This window comes from Eublepharis macularius, chromosome 2 (assembly GCF_028583425.1).
Source record: "Eublepharis macularius isolate TG4126 chromosome 2, MPM_Emac_v1.0, whole genome shotgun sequence".
In the NCBI taxonomy this organism is placed as follows: Eukaryota; Metazoa; Chordata; class Lepidosauria; order Squamata; family Eublepharidae; genus Eublepharis; species Eublepharis macularius.
Window position 1 is genome coordinate 234418234 of NC_072791.1, and position 16877 is coordinate 234435110.

General features: G+C 42.9%; 1 protein-coding gene across 8 annotated transcripts in view; it reads right to left on the bottom strand.

Moving 5' to 3' along the window:
• The window catches only part of TRAK2 (trafficking kinesin protein 2), a 51856-nt gene that overhangs the window by 22618 nt on the left and 12361 nt on the right, over positions 1-16877 (bottom strand). For 3 of the 8 annotated variants that reach the window (XR_008596498.1, XM_054970713.1, XM_054970711.1), the window contains 6 exons: positions 12890-12945; positions 12376-12499; positions 11377-11562; positions 2852-2905; positions 2397-2473; positions 465-581 (listed from right to left, as the gene is read on the bottom strand). Coding sequence is in view for 7 of the 8 variants with exons in the window: in XM_054970713.1 (XP_054826688.1) it covers positions 465-581; positions 2397-2473; positions 2852-2905; positions 11377-11562; positions 12376-12412 (471 nt within the window). In the remaining variant the exon portion in view is untranslated. Of the gene's footprint in view, positions 1-464; positions 582-2396; positions 2474-2851; positions 2906-4691; positions 4803-11372; positions 11563-12375; positions 12500-12587; positions 12636-12889; positions 12946-16877 lie in introns of those variants that run through there. The other 5 variants (XM_054970712.1, XM_054970714.1, XM_054970715.1 and 2 more) reach the window with 5 other exon arrangements.

Here is a 16877-nt window from a genome sequence, read left to right on the forward strand (position 1 = left end):
CGGAAACGGGGAGTGTTGAGCATACACCTACGCGGCTTCGCCTCCTACTCAACTGTTACTTCCTGGATGTGAGCAGAAGGGCACCTCAATCAGATGCCTATTTCAATCCCTGTGCGGGAAGGACAGTCAGAGCAGCGCTTGAAGAGGAGAGCAAGGGGGGGGGCCTGCACCCTGGTGTGGGTCGCCTGGCCAGACAGTAACACGCACACAGACTGCCCAGTCAGCACCGCCCCAGCAGGGTCCCACCTGCTCCCTCTTCTGTTCCGCCGACTGCCCAACACAAGAGGCTCCTTCCTGGTGCCTGAGCAAATGCCCGGTTCTGTCCTCTCCCACAACAGCCTTGAGAAGGCAGGTGCCGTGTTTTCCTTTCTGGAGACGCTCAGCCACCTCTAGCCCTGCCACCTCTAGCCCTGATCAAGCACTGCCGCTTTCCCCACGTTTGGTTGCAGCTGCCTGCCACGCACCTTGTCAAAAGTTTGGCCCAACTGCTCTTCAAGAGCTTCATTTTGCTCCATTAGGATACGGTTCCGCTTAAGGAGGGCTTGTCCGATTCGTGCTGCCAACTCCAGGTCCCGATCTCTCTGCTCGGAAACATTCAGACAGAACTTAGTTCCTCTCTCTGCGGAGGCTGCAGCCTTCGGCCTTCCCAAACCCAAGCTCCGCCGAGCAGCAAACATGTGGCAGAAAGCCATGCGACAGGAAGAGAGGGTCAGAGAATAAGGAATCTATTCACATCCCATTTGAACAATCAAACACATCCACTTTGCTTACATTATACTTCTTTCAACATCTGTCGAACGTGACTCAATCCCCCACCCCCGCAACTGTGTTCAAAAAGACACGAAAGAGAGCAGGGGAAGAGGTACAATGCATGCCTTCATTAGCTTTGAAATGGCAGGTGTATAAGGGGTGTGTGGATCTTCTCAGGGAAAGGGAAAGGGAAAAGCAACACTGAAAGTAGCTGCAAGCAAAAACGAAGAGCACTCCCCACCAATGCTTAGCCTCAGCCTGGCTTTGGCCTGTCCCGCCATCGACTGGCCATTGAGAGCTCCACTGTCTCTGCACGGGGAAAGCCCATCTGGCATCCGGGGGGCTAACAGCCATTGATGGACATCTCATCTGTGAACTTGGCCAGTCTCCTTCTAACAGCCACTCCGGCCAGCGGCCACTGTCACAGTTTATGGCACTGAACCCCATACAGTGTGGGGCCATCTTAGCTGGAGGGCTGGAGCCCAGAACCAGCAGGCAGATGTCTTGGCAGAGACCGAGGAGAAGATCTACTCTGTATTTAGAAGCCCGTCCTCCTTCCTTTCTCCTGTTCATTTCTTTCTTATGTATTGCACTTTATATTTGGAGTGCTTTGGGTCCTCCACTGGGGAGAAGGGCAAGATAGGAACAAATAAGCAAGAAATACACACTCGTCTATATTAATATGTGTGCACAAAAGAGAGGCATGCTCTGTTGACTTTGCACATGGATAATTAATACAAGGTGTTGATTATTTGCACGCAACTTTCAATATTTCACTGACTGACAGGAAATGATTTCACAACCCATCTCTGGGGTTTAAATCAAGACAGGTGGAGTAGCCTAACCCCCCCCCCCTCCGGAATTCTGCTCTTGGAGGAGAGGGGGATTCCCGGAACAGGATTTTTTGGGGGGGGGGGGTGCCCTCACAGGCAGAACTCCTTGAGTCCATGGAAACGTTCACGTGGATCCAATCCATACTCTGGGAGCTTTCAAAACAGAAGCCTATCCGGAGGGTTCTTGAGAAACGTGACCGCAAAGGGCCTCATAAATGTCTGCTGGAAGAAGCAGAAGAGCCCAGGAACGAAGGCCCCCTGCCACACGGTCCCGGCGCAGGCGCATCACTCTGCGGGTGGCCGGAGACTGGATGCCTTGGGCTGAGCCAGGCCACCAGCTGAGTGGAAATTAAAAGGGTGGTGCTGCTTCTTGCTCAGGGAGCTTCTAAGGGGATCAGGGCCCCGCGAGTCGCAAGGTGTGCTGGCCATGCCTGCCCTTCCCAACTCCCTGCCACTTCTCTGCCACGTGGTGCCTCCCTTTCCGAACTCTTGCTTGGATCTGCTACCTGCAGGTGCAATGCTTGAGAGCACAACCAGTGGGCCAGCTTCCTAGTTATGGGGCTGCTGCTTGTCTATTATCCTTTTGTTTTTTGAGCTTTTAAGATGGTTAGCTGCCTCACAAGTAACTGTATGCAGTGGCAGGATTAATAAATATATAAATAATGCTCAGGATCAAGGCCATTGCAATTTAGCTCCCTAGAAACTGAATTTTTTAAACACTTGCACTTTCTAAAAACATTTAAGGGGATCTAGTACTAAAGAATAAATCTACTACAAAAACAAATACTACTAGAGAATAGCAAACAATTGTACCTCAGCCAGCAGATGAGTGACCAGTTCAGCATCGCTGCAGTTCTTCACCACCTGCTCTCGGCTGTCTGTGCCAAGAACTGAAAATCAAAAGAGCTTCCTTAAGGTGGTTTACACACAACAGTAATACGCAGCCCTTATGGGTGTGACACACTTGGGAACTTCACAGAAAACTGGCAAGGTTTCACGGAACAGCATATTAAAAACACAGGTTAAACACGGCTTCAGTCATGGCATTTCTTGAAAATGCAGATGGGCTTTTAAGCATGAGATGATATATAGGATTTGGAGCAAAAAGAATGACAAGGATCTTTAGGCGTTCGTTCCTAGGCATGTTTGTGGAATCAGCTGAAACGGAGGAGTACCTTGAAAGCACGATAAACAAGCAAGCATCAGGAGTAACGATAAACGAATAATTTCTATCTCTTGCAATGTGAAAAGGATGAAACTTGAGTTACCTTGTGGATATTTGGGAGATCCAGCCAAGGAAGAAGGAGGAAGTTCAAGAAGAGCTAGTAGGGAAGGACAAGACAGAAAAGCAAAAGAGGAAGAAGAAAATATCAAGTGTTACACAACTGTATGCTAGTCCTTTTGTGATTCGTCTTCTCATTTTAGCAACGTGCCCTTGCCATACAAAGCCTTGCACACTCAACAGGTCCTGATTCTGCAAGGGCGATTTGCACAGTGGGACGAAATAAGAAACCGTCCATTTTTGCAGACCACCGCCATGTGGGATAAAAACCATGCCTCCGTCTCTGAGTCCTTGACGGACGGTCTGTGCAATAAACGGCTTGCTCAGTGAACGCCAGCAGGGGTAGACATGTCTCAGGGTCTGGAAAACCTTTGCACACGGCAGCCGTCACAGAGGATACAACCACACCAAGCCTCTTTGGAGTAAAGACAAATGGTACACCAGCTACTTTGATCTTGTACAAGAGAGTGTAAAAGCCCCGGTACCTTCTGTATGACGGCCCAGCACTCCCCCCTTACAAACGTTCCAGGGAGAAGTAGTCCATCCTGAGCACAGGCCTAACAAGCAAGTACAATATGTGAAAAATAGGGAGAGAGGAAGAGCTAAAACACCCAAGTGAGTCAGAAAATAGCTTTGGAGACACGGGCACACGAGGTCTTAAAACCAAACCAACCAGGGAATGCTCTCTCTCACACTGACTCCACATGCCTACACCACTTAACAAATGGCACAGCTCCAACACAGGAGTAGGCAAAAGGCACGGCACTCCTTTTCTCCCACAGAACCTCCATTGCACGTGACTATTTTGGTGTATTTTGTTTTCGTTTTTAATTTGTTGAAGGGTGAGTGCCGAGTCCCAACCTTCCTTTGCCAGAGTTCGCCATCTTGCTGGACAGAGAGAACAGGGGGAGAGCAGGCGCGCACACTTCTCGCCCCCCCCCTCCACCTCTCCCCACTTGCTGCCTTGGACTTGGAAGAACTTTAGGCAAAGGCTTCAAACGTAACTGTGGAAGAATCCGACCCATTGCACAGCAATGCAGCGAATGCCACTCTCCGCTCTTTTCCTCAGGTGTATTTATAAGCTGACCCAGTGTGGCATAATGGGTTAGAGGGCAGGACTGGGGAGCCAAGTTCAAATCTGCCTTCAACAACAACAACGACAACAACGACAACAAAGACGACATGCTTATATGGACAGGGTGGTGAACAAAGGCAGTGTTATTATTATCCCCACACTATGAAGTTGGGGAGCTGGGGCTGAGAGGAAGGGCTGGCCCAAGGCCGCCTGCTGAGCTCAGGGCACTCGCGGGAACTGAACGAGCGCAGTGCTGCTTTGCCACCCAACCCCTCACCCACTATGCTGCGGCCCTGAAGCTCCCTGGTGACCGTCGGGCCAATGATGGAGGGGAGAACCCTGCATGCAGCCCTGAGCGGCAGGACAAAAACAAACATCATGGGTCATTTATGGCTCATTTAGAAAAAAGGGGCAACAAAAGCAGCAGTTCCATTTGTTTAACATTTGCAGTGAAAAGACCATTTGCCGGTCCGCAGGATTTCCTGTATCGGGCTGAACTTCACAGATGGGTCAAGAGGAGCTTTGTCCAAGATCCACCATTAGGACTGCAACCCTAAGGACATTTTCTTGGGGATCGTGTCCCATTGAATCATACTGGACTTACTTCAGAGTAGACTGCTTAGGATTGCTCTCTAAGCTACAACCTGACAAAGTTAACGGTGCCTTTGGTTTCCCACTCCCCTTGAGCGTTTCTGGAAGGTCAACAACCAGGACACCCATTTTCTAGAGCAATATCTAAAAGCCTCCTCACCTTGCAGAGAGAACATCGAAAGCAGCTCTTCATTTCGATTCTTTTCCCTGCTACCTAGTGCCATGTTTCAACGCCAGCTCAGGTATGTGTGCGGATCAATTCAGAAGCAGTTGTGCTTCCTCAGTATGTTTTTTAGTTCTGCAGCACACAACACGGCTGTGCCACAATAAAAGCGCTCTGGTCCTTGCCCAGCCGCCAATCAAACAAGCATTCTTGGAAGCAACAGTGCCATAAAAACAGGAGGAGTCACATTGCAATACTGGCAGTAAGAACAGACCCGGATACAAAAGAAATGTGCTGCGCCAGTTCCCTGCATTTCAGAACTAGGGATCACCCATAACAATATGCAGGGCTGCAATTTAACGTGCTTCTAAACGGCACGCCTAGCAGCAGGGCTTCCTATCGTAAGTTTTCATAAAGGACTCTTTCAGTTTAAGACGGATCAAGTCCTCTTTCTGCTAATTTCATTCAATGAACTGTGGAAATCAGAACTGGATCAGACTAGCGATCCACCTAATTCAGCATCCAGTTGCCGTGGAAAACCAGCAAACGGGGCACTGAGGTCAAGGCCCTCTCCTGAGGCTGCTTCCTAGAACTGGTATTAAGAGGTTTGCTGCCTCTGGATATGGAGGCTCCCCTGATGCCACTGATGTGCCCCTCCTCCATCCATCTGTCCAGTCCTCTTTTGAAGACACCTACGGTCATGGATGTCACCACGTATACTGGCAGTAGATTCGAGTCCACTGATATCTTAAAGACCAACAGTATTTTCAGGGTATAAGCTTTCAAGAGTCAAGCTCCCACAGTCAGATACCCTTTGTCAAGCTTGACTCCTGTTACTCTGTCTCCCCCCCCCCTTTTTCCCCTTAAGCCTGACTGTTGAGCAGAGGCCCCAAGGCACTTAGTTCTGTAGGAAATGTGCAAGCCATTCATATGGCAAACTCTGGCACAGGATGGGTGGGAGCACTTATCTTGCAAAGAATTAAAAGCAAAAACACAGCAATTCATTTGGTGAAATCGAAAAGAGTCCAGGAGCACCTTTAAGACTAACCAACTTTACTGTAGCATAAGCTTTCAAGAACCACAGCTCTCTTCTCTTCTCTGCATGCATCTGACGAAGAGAACTGTGATTCTCGAAAGCTTATGCTACAGTAAAGTTGGTTAGTCTTAAAGGTGCTCCTGGACTCTTTTCGATTTTGCTACTACAGACTAACATGGCTAACTCCTCTGGATCTGTGATCATTTGGTGAAGGCACTGCAGGTTAAAGCTGTGCCATCAAAGGGAGGGCATAAATAGTTGAGAGTCAATATTTAACCAGTACCAACATCATTACTGAACTATAAACTGAAATAGTTCACTCTCACACACCCCAAAGATTCCAAGGCTCTATTTATTGGCTGGGTCTTGTGCACACCTTAAGGTGCACACCTTACTCAGATGCAACCAAGCAAACACGTTCCCATTTCTGTTTAGCTTGTGTGCATTGCTGTTTTTCCCCACGTTCACCTGTGACTTGTTTGCACAAGTGTGGGTCTGCAGAGAGAGGGTTTCTTGGTAGAGATGTTATGAACCACACACACCTCCCCTCTTTTTAAAATGTAAATATATTTTATTTCAATGTATCATCTATCTATCTATCTATCTATCTATCTATCTATCTATCTATCTATCTATCTATCTATCTATCTATCTATCTATCTATCTATCTATCTATCTATCTATTTGTATTGTCAAAGGCTTTCACGGCCGGAGAACGATGGTTGTTGTGGGTTTTCCGGGCTGTATTGCCGTGGTCTTGGCATTGTAGTTCCTGACGTTTCGGCAGCAGCTGTGGCTGGCATCTTCAGAGGTGTAGCACCAAAAGACAGAGATCTCTCAGTGTCACAGTGTGGAAAAGATGTTGGCAGGTCATTTGTATCTACTCAGGAGGGGTGGGGTTGAGCTGAGTCATCCTGTAAGAGTTTCCCAGGGTGTGGAATGCTAATGGCGGGAGGCTTCACTGTATCCTGAGGAGGTTCTTTTGCATATGGATTGGTGCTTGATGTGCTAATCTTCTCTGCAGGGCTATTGTCGGGGATAGAATGTTTTGTTAGCCTGGTGTTTTTCGTCAGGAACTACAATGCCAAGACCATGGCAATACAGCCCGGAAAACCCACAACAACTATTTATTTATTTATTTATTTATTTATTTATTTTATTAGATTTTTAGTCTGCCCTCCCGGCCAGGCGGGCTCAGGGTGGAGTACAACATTTCAATTTACATAAATAACAGTTAAAAACAGATGAAGCATTATACAAATAACATTAAAACAACTTTATACAATAAATACAATAGAGCTTTTCTTCAGATGGCGACAATAAAATAGGACATTTCAGGGCCTAGCTCATGTATAGGATTTACAAGCATACAACATTCTAACTGTTAGGGAATTTGGGGGTGCTCCCTGTATACCAGTTAAAATCCACTGATCTAGATTACTCAATGCGGTGAACGAGTCCTTTCTGCCCCCTTTCTGTTCAACATTCTTGTTAACAGTAACAATGTAAAGGCCTTGAAAAGCAGAGTAAGCACTCCAAACTGATTTTCATTACACACCACAGATTATAATTGTTTATGTCCACAACTTTTAGCCCCGGCCTTGGGCATGTTCTTTCCCATGTTATGTTACGAAACTCTTGGTGCCACACAGAATGTTTTTATTACAGTGACCTTTCTAAACGCTAGCCATGACTTGTCAATCCATCATTTTGAGGAAATCATGTAACTTTGAATTATGTGAAGAACTGACCGTTTATAGAACTGTCTGAAATTCTCTGTACTGTAAACAATATTGTCTTGGATTGCTGGAAAGCTATAAATGCAGACGCTGACAACTTATTGTTATGCACTCAGCGCTGTAATAATGCATGCATCAAGTTTATTTCTCTAAATGAACTTTATTCTTTTATAATCACCATGGTTTGTTGACTTGGAAAGTTTCTCAGGCCTGATAAGGGGGAAATCTAAATTGGCTGCTCAGTTTTCCCCCAACACTAACATAAAATAATCAACTATGATCATATAAACCTAAAATAAGATCTACATACATTTATATGGAACTTATTTAAACTTACTTTTAGTATTTCACTTCTATTTAAATATCTTTATTCGACGTTTACCATCTGTCTTCATATCTAGTAACATTTTTATCAACAAATACCATTTTTGTTGTAAGCATGTATTGCCTAATCTTACTTAGTAAAATATTTAATAACATGTTTTTCGGATCCACTGGGAACTTAAATTTTAATATCTTTTGCATTTACTCATGTATCTCTATCCAATGTTTTGTGACTTCCTTGCATGTCCACCACATGTGATAAAATGTTGCGTCTGTATCCTGACATTTCCAACATTTCTCATTATAGTCGTCATTTGTTTTTGCTATACCTTTAGGGGTAATATACCATCTAAAACATTTTATACCAGTTCTCCCTTAATATTTATTCAGTAAACTTAACTTCTTTAGTCCATAAATTTTCCCATTGACTCCCATGTATGTTTTCTCCAAAATTTTGCATCTTATACTTTTTGACATCATATACTCAGGAATAACATGGCTGGATTTCCTTCTTGTGCTATTATCACAACAATCATCTTCCGGGGGAGGGCAGTGGTGAGGTGGGCAGACTTACTCCATTTCTGCACTGAAACCATGTTTTTGAATGGTTTGTAGTGATTTCTTAATCCGTATAGTTATGTGTTCCTTCTTCAATATTGATTGTCTCCAGTTTAACATTCCTTTGATTTGAATTTATAATCCAGTCTGACACCCAAACTGACACCCTTTTTATAATCCAGTCTGACACCCGGACTGTCATCCTTTCTGTTTTCACCAGTGGTGGGCAATATACAACCCCACAAGCTGGAAGAACTTTGGATTCCTTGCAGGTTAAATCTAAACTCTGAGTGACCAATGTTTCCTTGAAACAAAAACAATTTTGTAGTCCTTGAGTTGACAGCAATACTTCTTTTTATACAACTCGAGTTTATGGCTTTGTATGTACTTCTGTAAATAATTATAATGGGTGGATTATCACTAGTGTTATATCTTTCTTTTATGTGCACTGTCACATTCAAGAATCAACAGCCATCCAGAAATACAGTCACGCTGCAAGCATGTGAACAACTTGTGTACTCTTTTGCTTGGAACAGCCAAACGCTTTTATTGCAGACCACGCAGGCCACGACAGCCAGCGTAATCCAAGGGATGGGCTGCTGCTGGCCTTGGACCGTGTGTCCACCTCTCAGCAAAGCATCTGCCCAGCCCAGAGTACCAGATGGATATGGCTACAACAGAAGGTGTTCTTTTACAGCTCAGCTCACAGAAGCTGATTTCCTCAATAAACGTATTTCCCCAATAAAAGCCATTTGTGACTTTTGCACAGAATATTACAACTCCCACTAGCATTTTTAAAATTCATATAAGAACTTCTGGATGTAACATATGAATGGAGCAATGGGAAAATATGTGGACAAGGGGGCTGAAATTTACATTAAGCTCTAGTATCAAGGAAAATTTTTATAAGAGGATGAACTGCTGGTATACGACTCCTGAAAAATTGGCTAGAATGTACAAGGATGCTTCAAACCTATGTTGGAAATGTGCTAAACAAGAAGGGACATTTTATCATATGTGGTGGACATGTAAGTAAGCAAAGAGTTTCTGGTTGCAGATGCAATCATTGATCCAGAAGTTTTTGAAGATTAAAATTCAGTTGAAACCAGAGACTTTTTTGTTGGGAATGATGGATAGCCAGTTGGAAAGAAGTTTTAGAACTTTGTTTTTAAATTTGATCAAAATACAAAAAACAACCGTTGCCGTGATATGCTTACAATATAGAATATTTTATGCCACAATAGAAGTAATTTTATACAATTTACAAAAAGTCTCTTTATATGTAATGTTTAAAAGCATATATTCCGTTATGGTTACATGTGTGAAAGGCAACACATCAAAATCACTTTTGCAATAGGCAAACAAAGTGCCAAGTGCTAAGCATATAACAATTTTCTTATATAAAGTGCTTGTGCCTATAGATGAAAAAAAATGTATAAACGAGTAACCGATTTTATAATTCAAATACTATCTTTCTGAATGGTGCAATATATACCAAAGTTCAAAATTCTTCATAGGATGAAGAAAAATTCCATGTAAAGGGTAATAACTGCAACGGGAAGCCAGCAAATTCACCCGTTTCAAATCTTCATCCTGGCAGTTATTAATGTAGTAATAATCAAGTACAAAGATAATCGAGAGCTTCAAAAATTTTTTCCATTATGTTCCAACACCATCATCAGCCATTCCATTTAAGGCGTGGTTGAAACCAGAGCCTTTTTTGTTGGGAATGACGGACAGCCAGTTGGAAAGAAGTTTTAGAACTTTGTTTTTATATTTGATCAAGGCAGCAAGAGTACTCTATGAACAAAAATGGAATACTTCAACGTTGACTACAATGGTGGATAAAAGTTTGGGAGTTTGCGTCAATGGCAAAACTTCACTGATCAGAGAAAAGACATTAGTTACATTGACTGAATAGAAACCGTTTATAGTGTTTTTACATGAAATAGATAATAATGACTTGATGACATCTGGATTTATGGATTAAGTATCATGAACAACAGAAAAAAGAGGGCTCTTAGCACAGAATAATTATTCAAATGAATAATCATTTGAAAATGATGTATATTTGTTGTGGAGAAAAACAGAACTCTGTAAATCAGTTTTAATTTTTTTTCTTTTTCTTGTTTGTTATTTTGTTTATATGTATTGATGGTTGTTGTGGGTTTTCCGGGCTGTATTGCCGTGGTCTTGCCAAGACCACGGCAATACAGCCCGGAAAACCCACAACAACCATCGTTCTCCGGCCGTGAAAGCCTTCGACAATACATTTATATGTATTGTTAGTGTTTTTTTAGAATATTGTGTCTCTTTATCTTTTATGTTTATTATTTATAGCTTTTATGACACTGTTTTATAGCTTAAATAAAGAAAAATTCTTCTTCATAAATTCATATAAGAACTTCATGTTACCAGAAATCCAAGGCCAATTTTTTTGAAATTCCCTGTGAGAAAAGTTATGCAGATGCTCCCAACCACACAAATGTGCCCAACTGGCATTTGAGGTATTAAAAATCAGTATTTCAAATAATGATAACCACAGAGTATGCAGGAGAAAGTCTGATACCCTCAGATACGGGTAGGCTGTAGGCAGAGGCAGCATGGATAGGACCAGAGAGAGGAAACGAAACAGAAGTCCCGCCCCCTGAAAACTTCACACTGCTCTTCCTGGGCATACTTTCTTCTCCCCCCATTTCCTCCAGGCCTTATTTCTTAGAGTTACGGACTCATACAAAAGAAGAGAAGCTAGACTGTGTAATTAATGGTAGGAGCACGGTGGTTATTTAACCAAGTTGTCTACACATAAACAGCATTTACACTGAATAAAATCTTTACACGTTACTGTAACCCCTATTTTGTTCCACATCACCCAGCACAAACGTGGCTCACCAGGTACTTGAATCTCCTTATCCCAGGGCCAAGTCCTGCAATCTATCCAGGAGCCCATTCTTACTTTATATCAATTCATTTAATTGCTTCCTTCCAGGAAAAGACAGCCATAGTTGGAACCAGAAATACCTACTCATGTAACGGAAGGTCTCCTCGGCAAGGACTGGAGATGTGATTTCAGGGAGGCGACTTGGAGACTGGATCCAGTCTTCATTTTCAGAGAGGTATAAAGAGTCCACTCGTAACTTGTACCGAGGTAGCTGCTCTTCTAGCATGCTCACCAGCTCAGCTTCAGGAAGGTCATCTTCAGGGCAGACACCTGAAAGATACAGATATAAGCAGGCCTCATGACACAGATGTGCCGAATGCAAGCTGAAGCAGCCAACCTGATGTGAGAAGTAAGTTGGAAACAAGGTCGTTCTCTTTGTCAGATGCAGCACTGACTAAAGATCCTCTACATGGGATTAATTTACTGGTCTAGCCATATTTCACCGGATGTGTGAAATTAATTTAATACTTCTGGGCATGCTTTTACGTTCAATCTGCAGAACACGGAACTCATCTGCCGCAGAGTTCTTCCAGCTAGGTAAATTACAAACTAGTGTGTGTGCTTGTCTTCACAACTCCAATTAAAAAAAAAATCAGGTCAGCTGTATCTGCAATTGATTTTTAAAAAGGACTGAATCTTTCAACCCAAACCCTCAAAGTGGTTTACAACAGGTTGAATAGTTTAGTCTAGTACATTTCATGATGTGTAACGAGTCTCTGTAGGGAGGCACCTGCCCTCTCACTAATTATCTACACAGGTCAGGAGGCAGAATGTGCTTTTCTGCAGTCCTTGCGAATTTGCAACCACCCAAGCACCCCTGTGGATTTTTATCTCTAGTTCTGATTTTAGGCCGTCTCCTTCCTTTCTCTCACTCTGTAATTACTCTTCTTTCATCTTCTATACCTTCAGGGAAGCTTCAGTTGCTGTCCCCTTCCAAAGCAACCCCACCACGACAGCCCGTGAACTCGAGTTTAATCCTAAAACCTAATTTGTCGATTATCTCAGATTTAAAGGAAATGATTTTGAAGACTGAGCCTCGAATAATCAACTGGAGGACTCTGAAAGCTGTCGCCAGCAGCTTACCAGTGATGTTCTCTGGGTCTCTGTGGTTGATATTCATGAGGTTTGCTTCACACTTCAGTTGTCTGGAAACCACATCCTGTATTTATGTTGTGCGTTCCTCCTTCTCATGTTTGTTGAAAGATAGCTGTGGTTTAAAACAAGAGAGCCATCAACTTACACCATGCATGGCTTCCTTACACCACTTGCGTAGGCTGGATTCAAGGAGGACATACCTGAAACATGCCCCTCATCCACAGGCTCTTTCTGGACCAGCGGGAACCCTGAAACAGGCACAAGCCAGTGAAGGGCTGCTGAAACTCACATTCTGGACGTAAAAGGAGAACTGAATCCAACGGACGGCTGAACACACGAAAACAGGGGTCTTGCCGGAATCGTTATCATAATGTCACAAATTAATAACTAGCCAGATAACAATAATTAACTAATAATCACCTGACAAAACTAATAGTCTGAGTTAATTAATGAGCAAATTGTTTACATGTAATTACATGCATAAGCAAGCAATGAATGTTACCTCTTGCAAAAGAATCCAACGAAATATCCCTTATCGATTTACTTATTTTCACCCCCCTGCAAAAAAAGGAAAAAGAACAAACTTATGATCTTTTATCATGACGTTCTGAGATTTCTACTTTTCCTTCCTTCTGTACAGATGCTTACACATTATATATACATTGTTGTCAGTATACAAGACACTTGTATACTCCAGAGCTCCAGAGAAAGTCCTGCCCTCTGTTCCTCTTGCATCACTGTAACTGTCACAACTGAAAGAGGGTTTAATAGTGCAGGCATTTTATTTATTTGCTTCATTTACAGCCCACCTGTCTCTCCAACGGGCACCCAAAGCAGCTTACATGGTGCTTCCTCCTTCCATTTTATCCTCACAACCACCAGGCGAGGTAGGCCGGGCCGGGCCGGGCCGGGCGACGCGTGACTGGCCTGAGGTCACCCAGAAAGTTTCCGGGGCAGAGTGGGAATTAGAACTCGCATCTCCCAGATCCTAGCCCAACATTCTAACCAATACACCCCACTGGGGAATTTGGTTCTATAAATTTCTAACAAACTACAACAAGAGGCACAATAAGTTATAAAGACAACAGCAGGTTGGACTTCAGAAAAAAACTGCTAATCCACAAAATGGCTCAGGCTCCCCACGGAAGAACGCATATGGCTCCCCCCAACATAGCTAGATACCCGTTTGAGGGTGTTTCACGCACAAGACAGATAATCTCCATGTAAAGAAAAGTGCATACATCATCACATATGAAGTACTGTGCAAGGGTTGACTTTGCTACTGAATACTGCTGGGCGCTACTGAGTACACTGCCTGCTCAGCAGCAAAGTAAACACAGTGAGGTATATACAACTGTGTACACATTCTCCTAATGTGTGCCATCTCAGTTTAGGAAAACGTTACATGTAAAACAGACTTTCCTGCTTAAGGACTTCACAGAAATGTCTAAAGTAATTTGTGCAGCCTTTATTTATGACAACGTGCTCAAAATGATTCGTGCCGTCAGCTGCAGGATTGGTCCAGAGCCAGCATCTCTCGATACGTTAACCGTTGAAATGTACTCACTATTTCCCTTCTGAAGTGGGCTTCTTGCGGAGATAGCCACAAGGCAGATTTCTGGCAAATCCTCAGTTTATATTTATTCCATACTCTCAAAATGGCACGCCTAACATAATGGTTGTTAAATTCTGCATTGGCTTTATCATACCACAAATAACCATGCCAACCAAATCTTAATTCATGTCCTTCTATATCCAATAATCTGGTTTTTTTTAGCAAGATCCATTCTTTTATCCATACAAAACGGCTGGCAGCAAAATACAATTTCAAATCAGGTAAGCCCAATCCTCCTCTTTCCTTTGCATCCTGCAATATCTTAAATTTAGCCCTTGGGTGTCTTAAGCTACTTTGTATGAAAACCAAGCTCACACTGTATCAGGCTTATTACAATTTGCCACAGTAAAGAAAAATGGTTTCCTCCCTTGGTTAGAAGATTTTCCTTTACAAATTAAAATCTAAGCAAGTGATGCATTTTCAAGGACACGAGCAATTACTCTAAATGTTTATAGCAGGTCCATCTAGATTATTTATACATAAGGCTCTACCTTTACTTGAGAGCTTAGGATTGTTACCCAAGAAAGCTTTTAATCTCCAGCAGCAAAAACAAAACCCAAGCAAAACAAGACCCCTTTAAATATACACTGCACAGTTTGCGTGTGAGTCTGTCATCACTTATAGCTTCCCAAAGTAAACAGTCTAATTTTTTAAAACTTAAATATCTACTTTAAATTGATGTCAAATTTATCCAAGACTAATATTTTAATAATTTTTTAAATGTACAAAGTTACCAAGAGCACTACAAACCTAATTCTAGATATCATTTCTTAATTTTACCTGTCACTTGGACTGCTGTTCCTCCAAGGGACTCGGGGACTCATATTTTAAGAACAGAGCTAAACTAGGCTGCGATCACCTACCCCCACCCACAACTTCACAGCCAACAGGGAGTCTGAACTTGGATTTCCTCCGTCTCAGTCCAAAACTCTATCCAGAACCTGTAGACAAGATTTAGAGAGCTAATCATGGTTAGTTTGCCTGGCAGAGAGATAAAATTACACTAAAATGGTGTTGGGGTCTAAGGTACTACTGGACTGGAATCTTGCTGTTCTACTACCGCAGATCAACACAGCCACCCACCTGAAAATACCACGTTAGAGGGAGGGGACATGTGTGCGGGAAGCAGAGAGCACCCAGTAAGCCTGAGCTGGGTTGGCAGAGCGTACTGGGCAGAATTTGGCCTTGGATCCAGGAAATCCAGCTTCAGTTCCTGCTCACTGAGGGGTTCACTCGCTATGCTGAAACGGGGAAACAGAATCCCCAGGACTGGGGAGAGATTATGCAAATCTATTTATTTATTTATTTTTAACCCACCCTCCCCGCAAGCGGGCTCAGGGCAAGGTACAACATTGATTAAAATACAACTTAAAATCGATCATAAAACAGCAAACGATAAAATACTGAACCCCTTATGGGGCAACCAGCGTGAGTGGACTCTCCGTACCCCTTGTAGAAGGAGACCGGTGGAAGGCTCGGCAACGTGAGCTAAAATGAGCCTCCACCATATGAGGTACTCCCACTTTTCTTCATCATGTTAATGAGAACAAGAAACGCTGTATCTGATTCGTGGCACCAGCCCTAGCCCCAAGAACGACAACAGGATTGTTTGAGAACCCACTTCATTTCTCAATTGTTACAAACTTTACGTGACAAAAAGTTGAAGGGGAGTTTGGCCACTGTCCTCCATGCGCCGTTTACATCCACGCTGTACTGTGAGTGGAATTGTTTCTTAAAGACTGTTTGGAAGCTTCAACTGATCCTAAATCTGATGGCTACGCAGCTAGCAGGTGTGAATTACAGAAATGTATGTTGCTAGTTTTAAAAAAATGCATTGGTGGCCAGTTTGCTTCAGGACAAAAGTTTATTACTTACAACACTCTCCACATCTTTGGAAACAGGGCACCCCTGTGAGGGCTCTGGCCTGGAAAGCAAGACCTCCGGAGGCCCTGTGGTCCACACCTCCACTGTCAGGAGTCAGGCAGCTGAGCACCAAGGCCCTTCCCATAGCAGCTGGGGCACTTTCTCCCAATTTTAAGCTCGCCTGGTATCCAACCTTCTAGATACAAAGCAAAGATACTTAGAAACAATTCCCTTCAGACACTCTTCTCCCCTTACAAAGTTTGATCAGCCATTTTGAATTTTTGGCTACCACGGCTTTAAAAAAACTCTTCTTTCTTTTCATACCATGGTATTTCAAGGTCTTGACTACCATTTTTAATTGGATGTTCCTTTTTCTTTAATTCCTTTTTTATCTGGTTTTGCTGCTATTGTCATTTTACTGTGTTGTTCTACTGTTATTTATCCTATTGCGAGCAATCTGCAGATATTTATACGGAAAGAATAGATAAGATTTTAAAATATTTTTATTATAGTGAGTAAAGAATATAAATAAAATGTAATACATCTATCATACAAAAAGTTCTAACAAAAATCAGCGAAACAAGCAAAACAAACCATAAAGATATCAAAAATTCGTTTTCATTTATTTTATATCCTGAGATTTTTCCATAGCTGTTACATCTCCTTTGATCTAAAAATCCTTTAATAATTTTTGAAATTTACTCTTTGCTTCTGCAAGGTTGTGCTCCTCACCCCACATCACAGTAAAGCAATGTTTACATCAGCTGTTTTGCATGTTATTTGTAGCTAAACGTACCACAAATATCTTGCACTGTCCTTAACTCATCCTGCATCTGGCATTAACTAGCACTTCACTTCTGTCTTTTTATGTAAAGCCAGCAGTTAAACAGGCACTGACTTTTGTGCGATACACCATCCGCCTGGCTATTGTCCAGCCAACCCCCTCCCATATTTGCTGCCCTTCCTCTTTCCATTAAGCTTTACAGTGAATATGAGCATCTCCACTTACTTG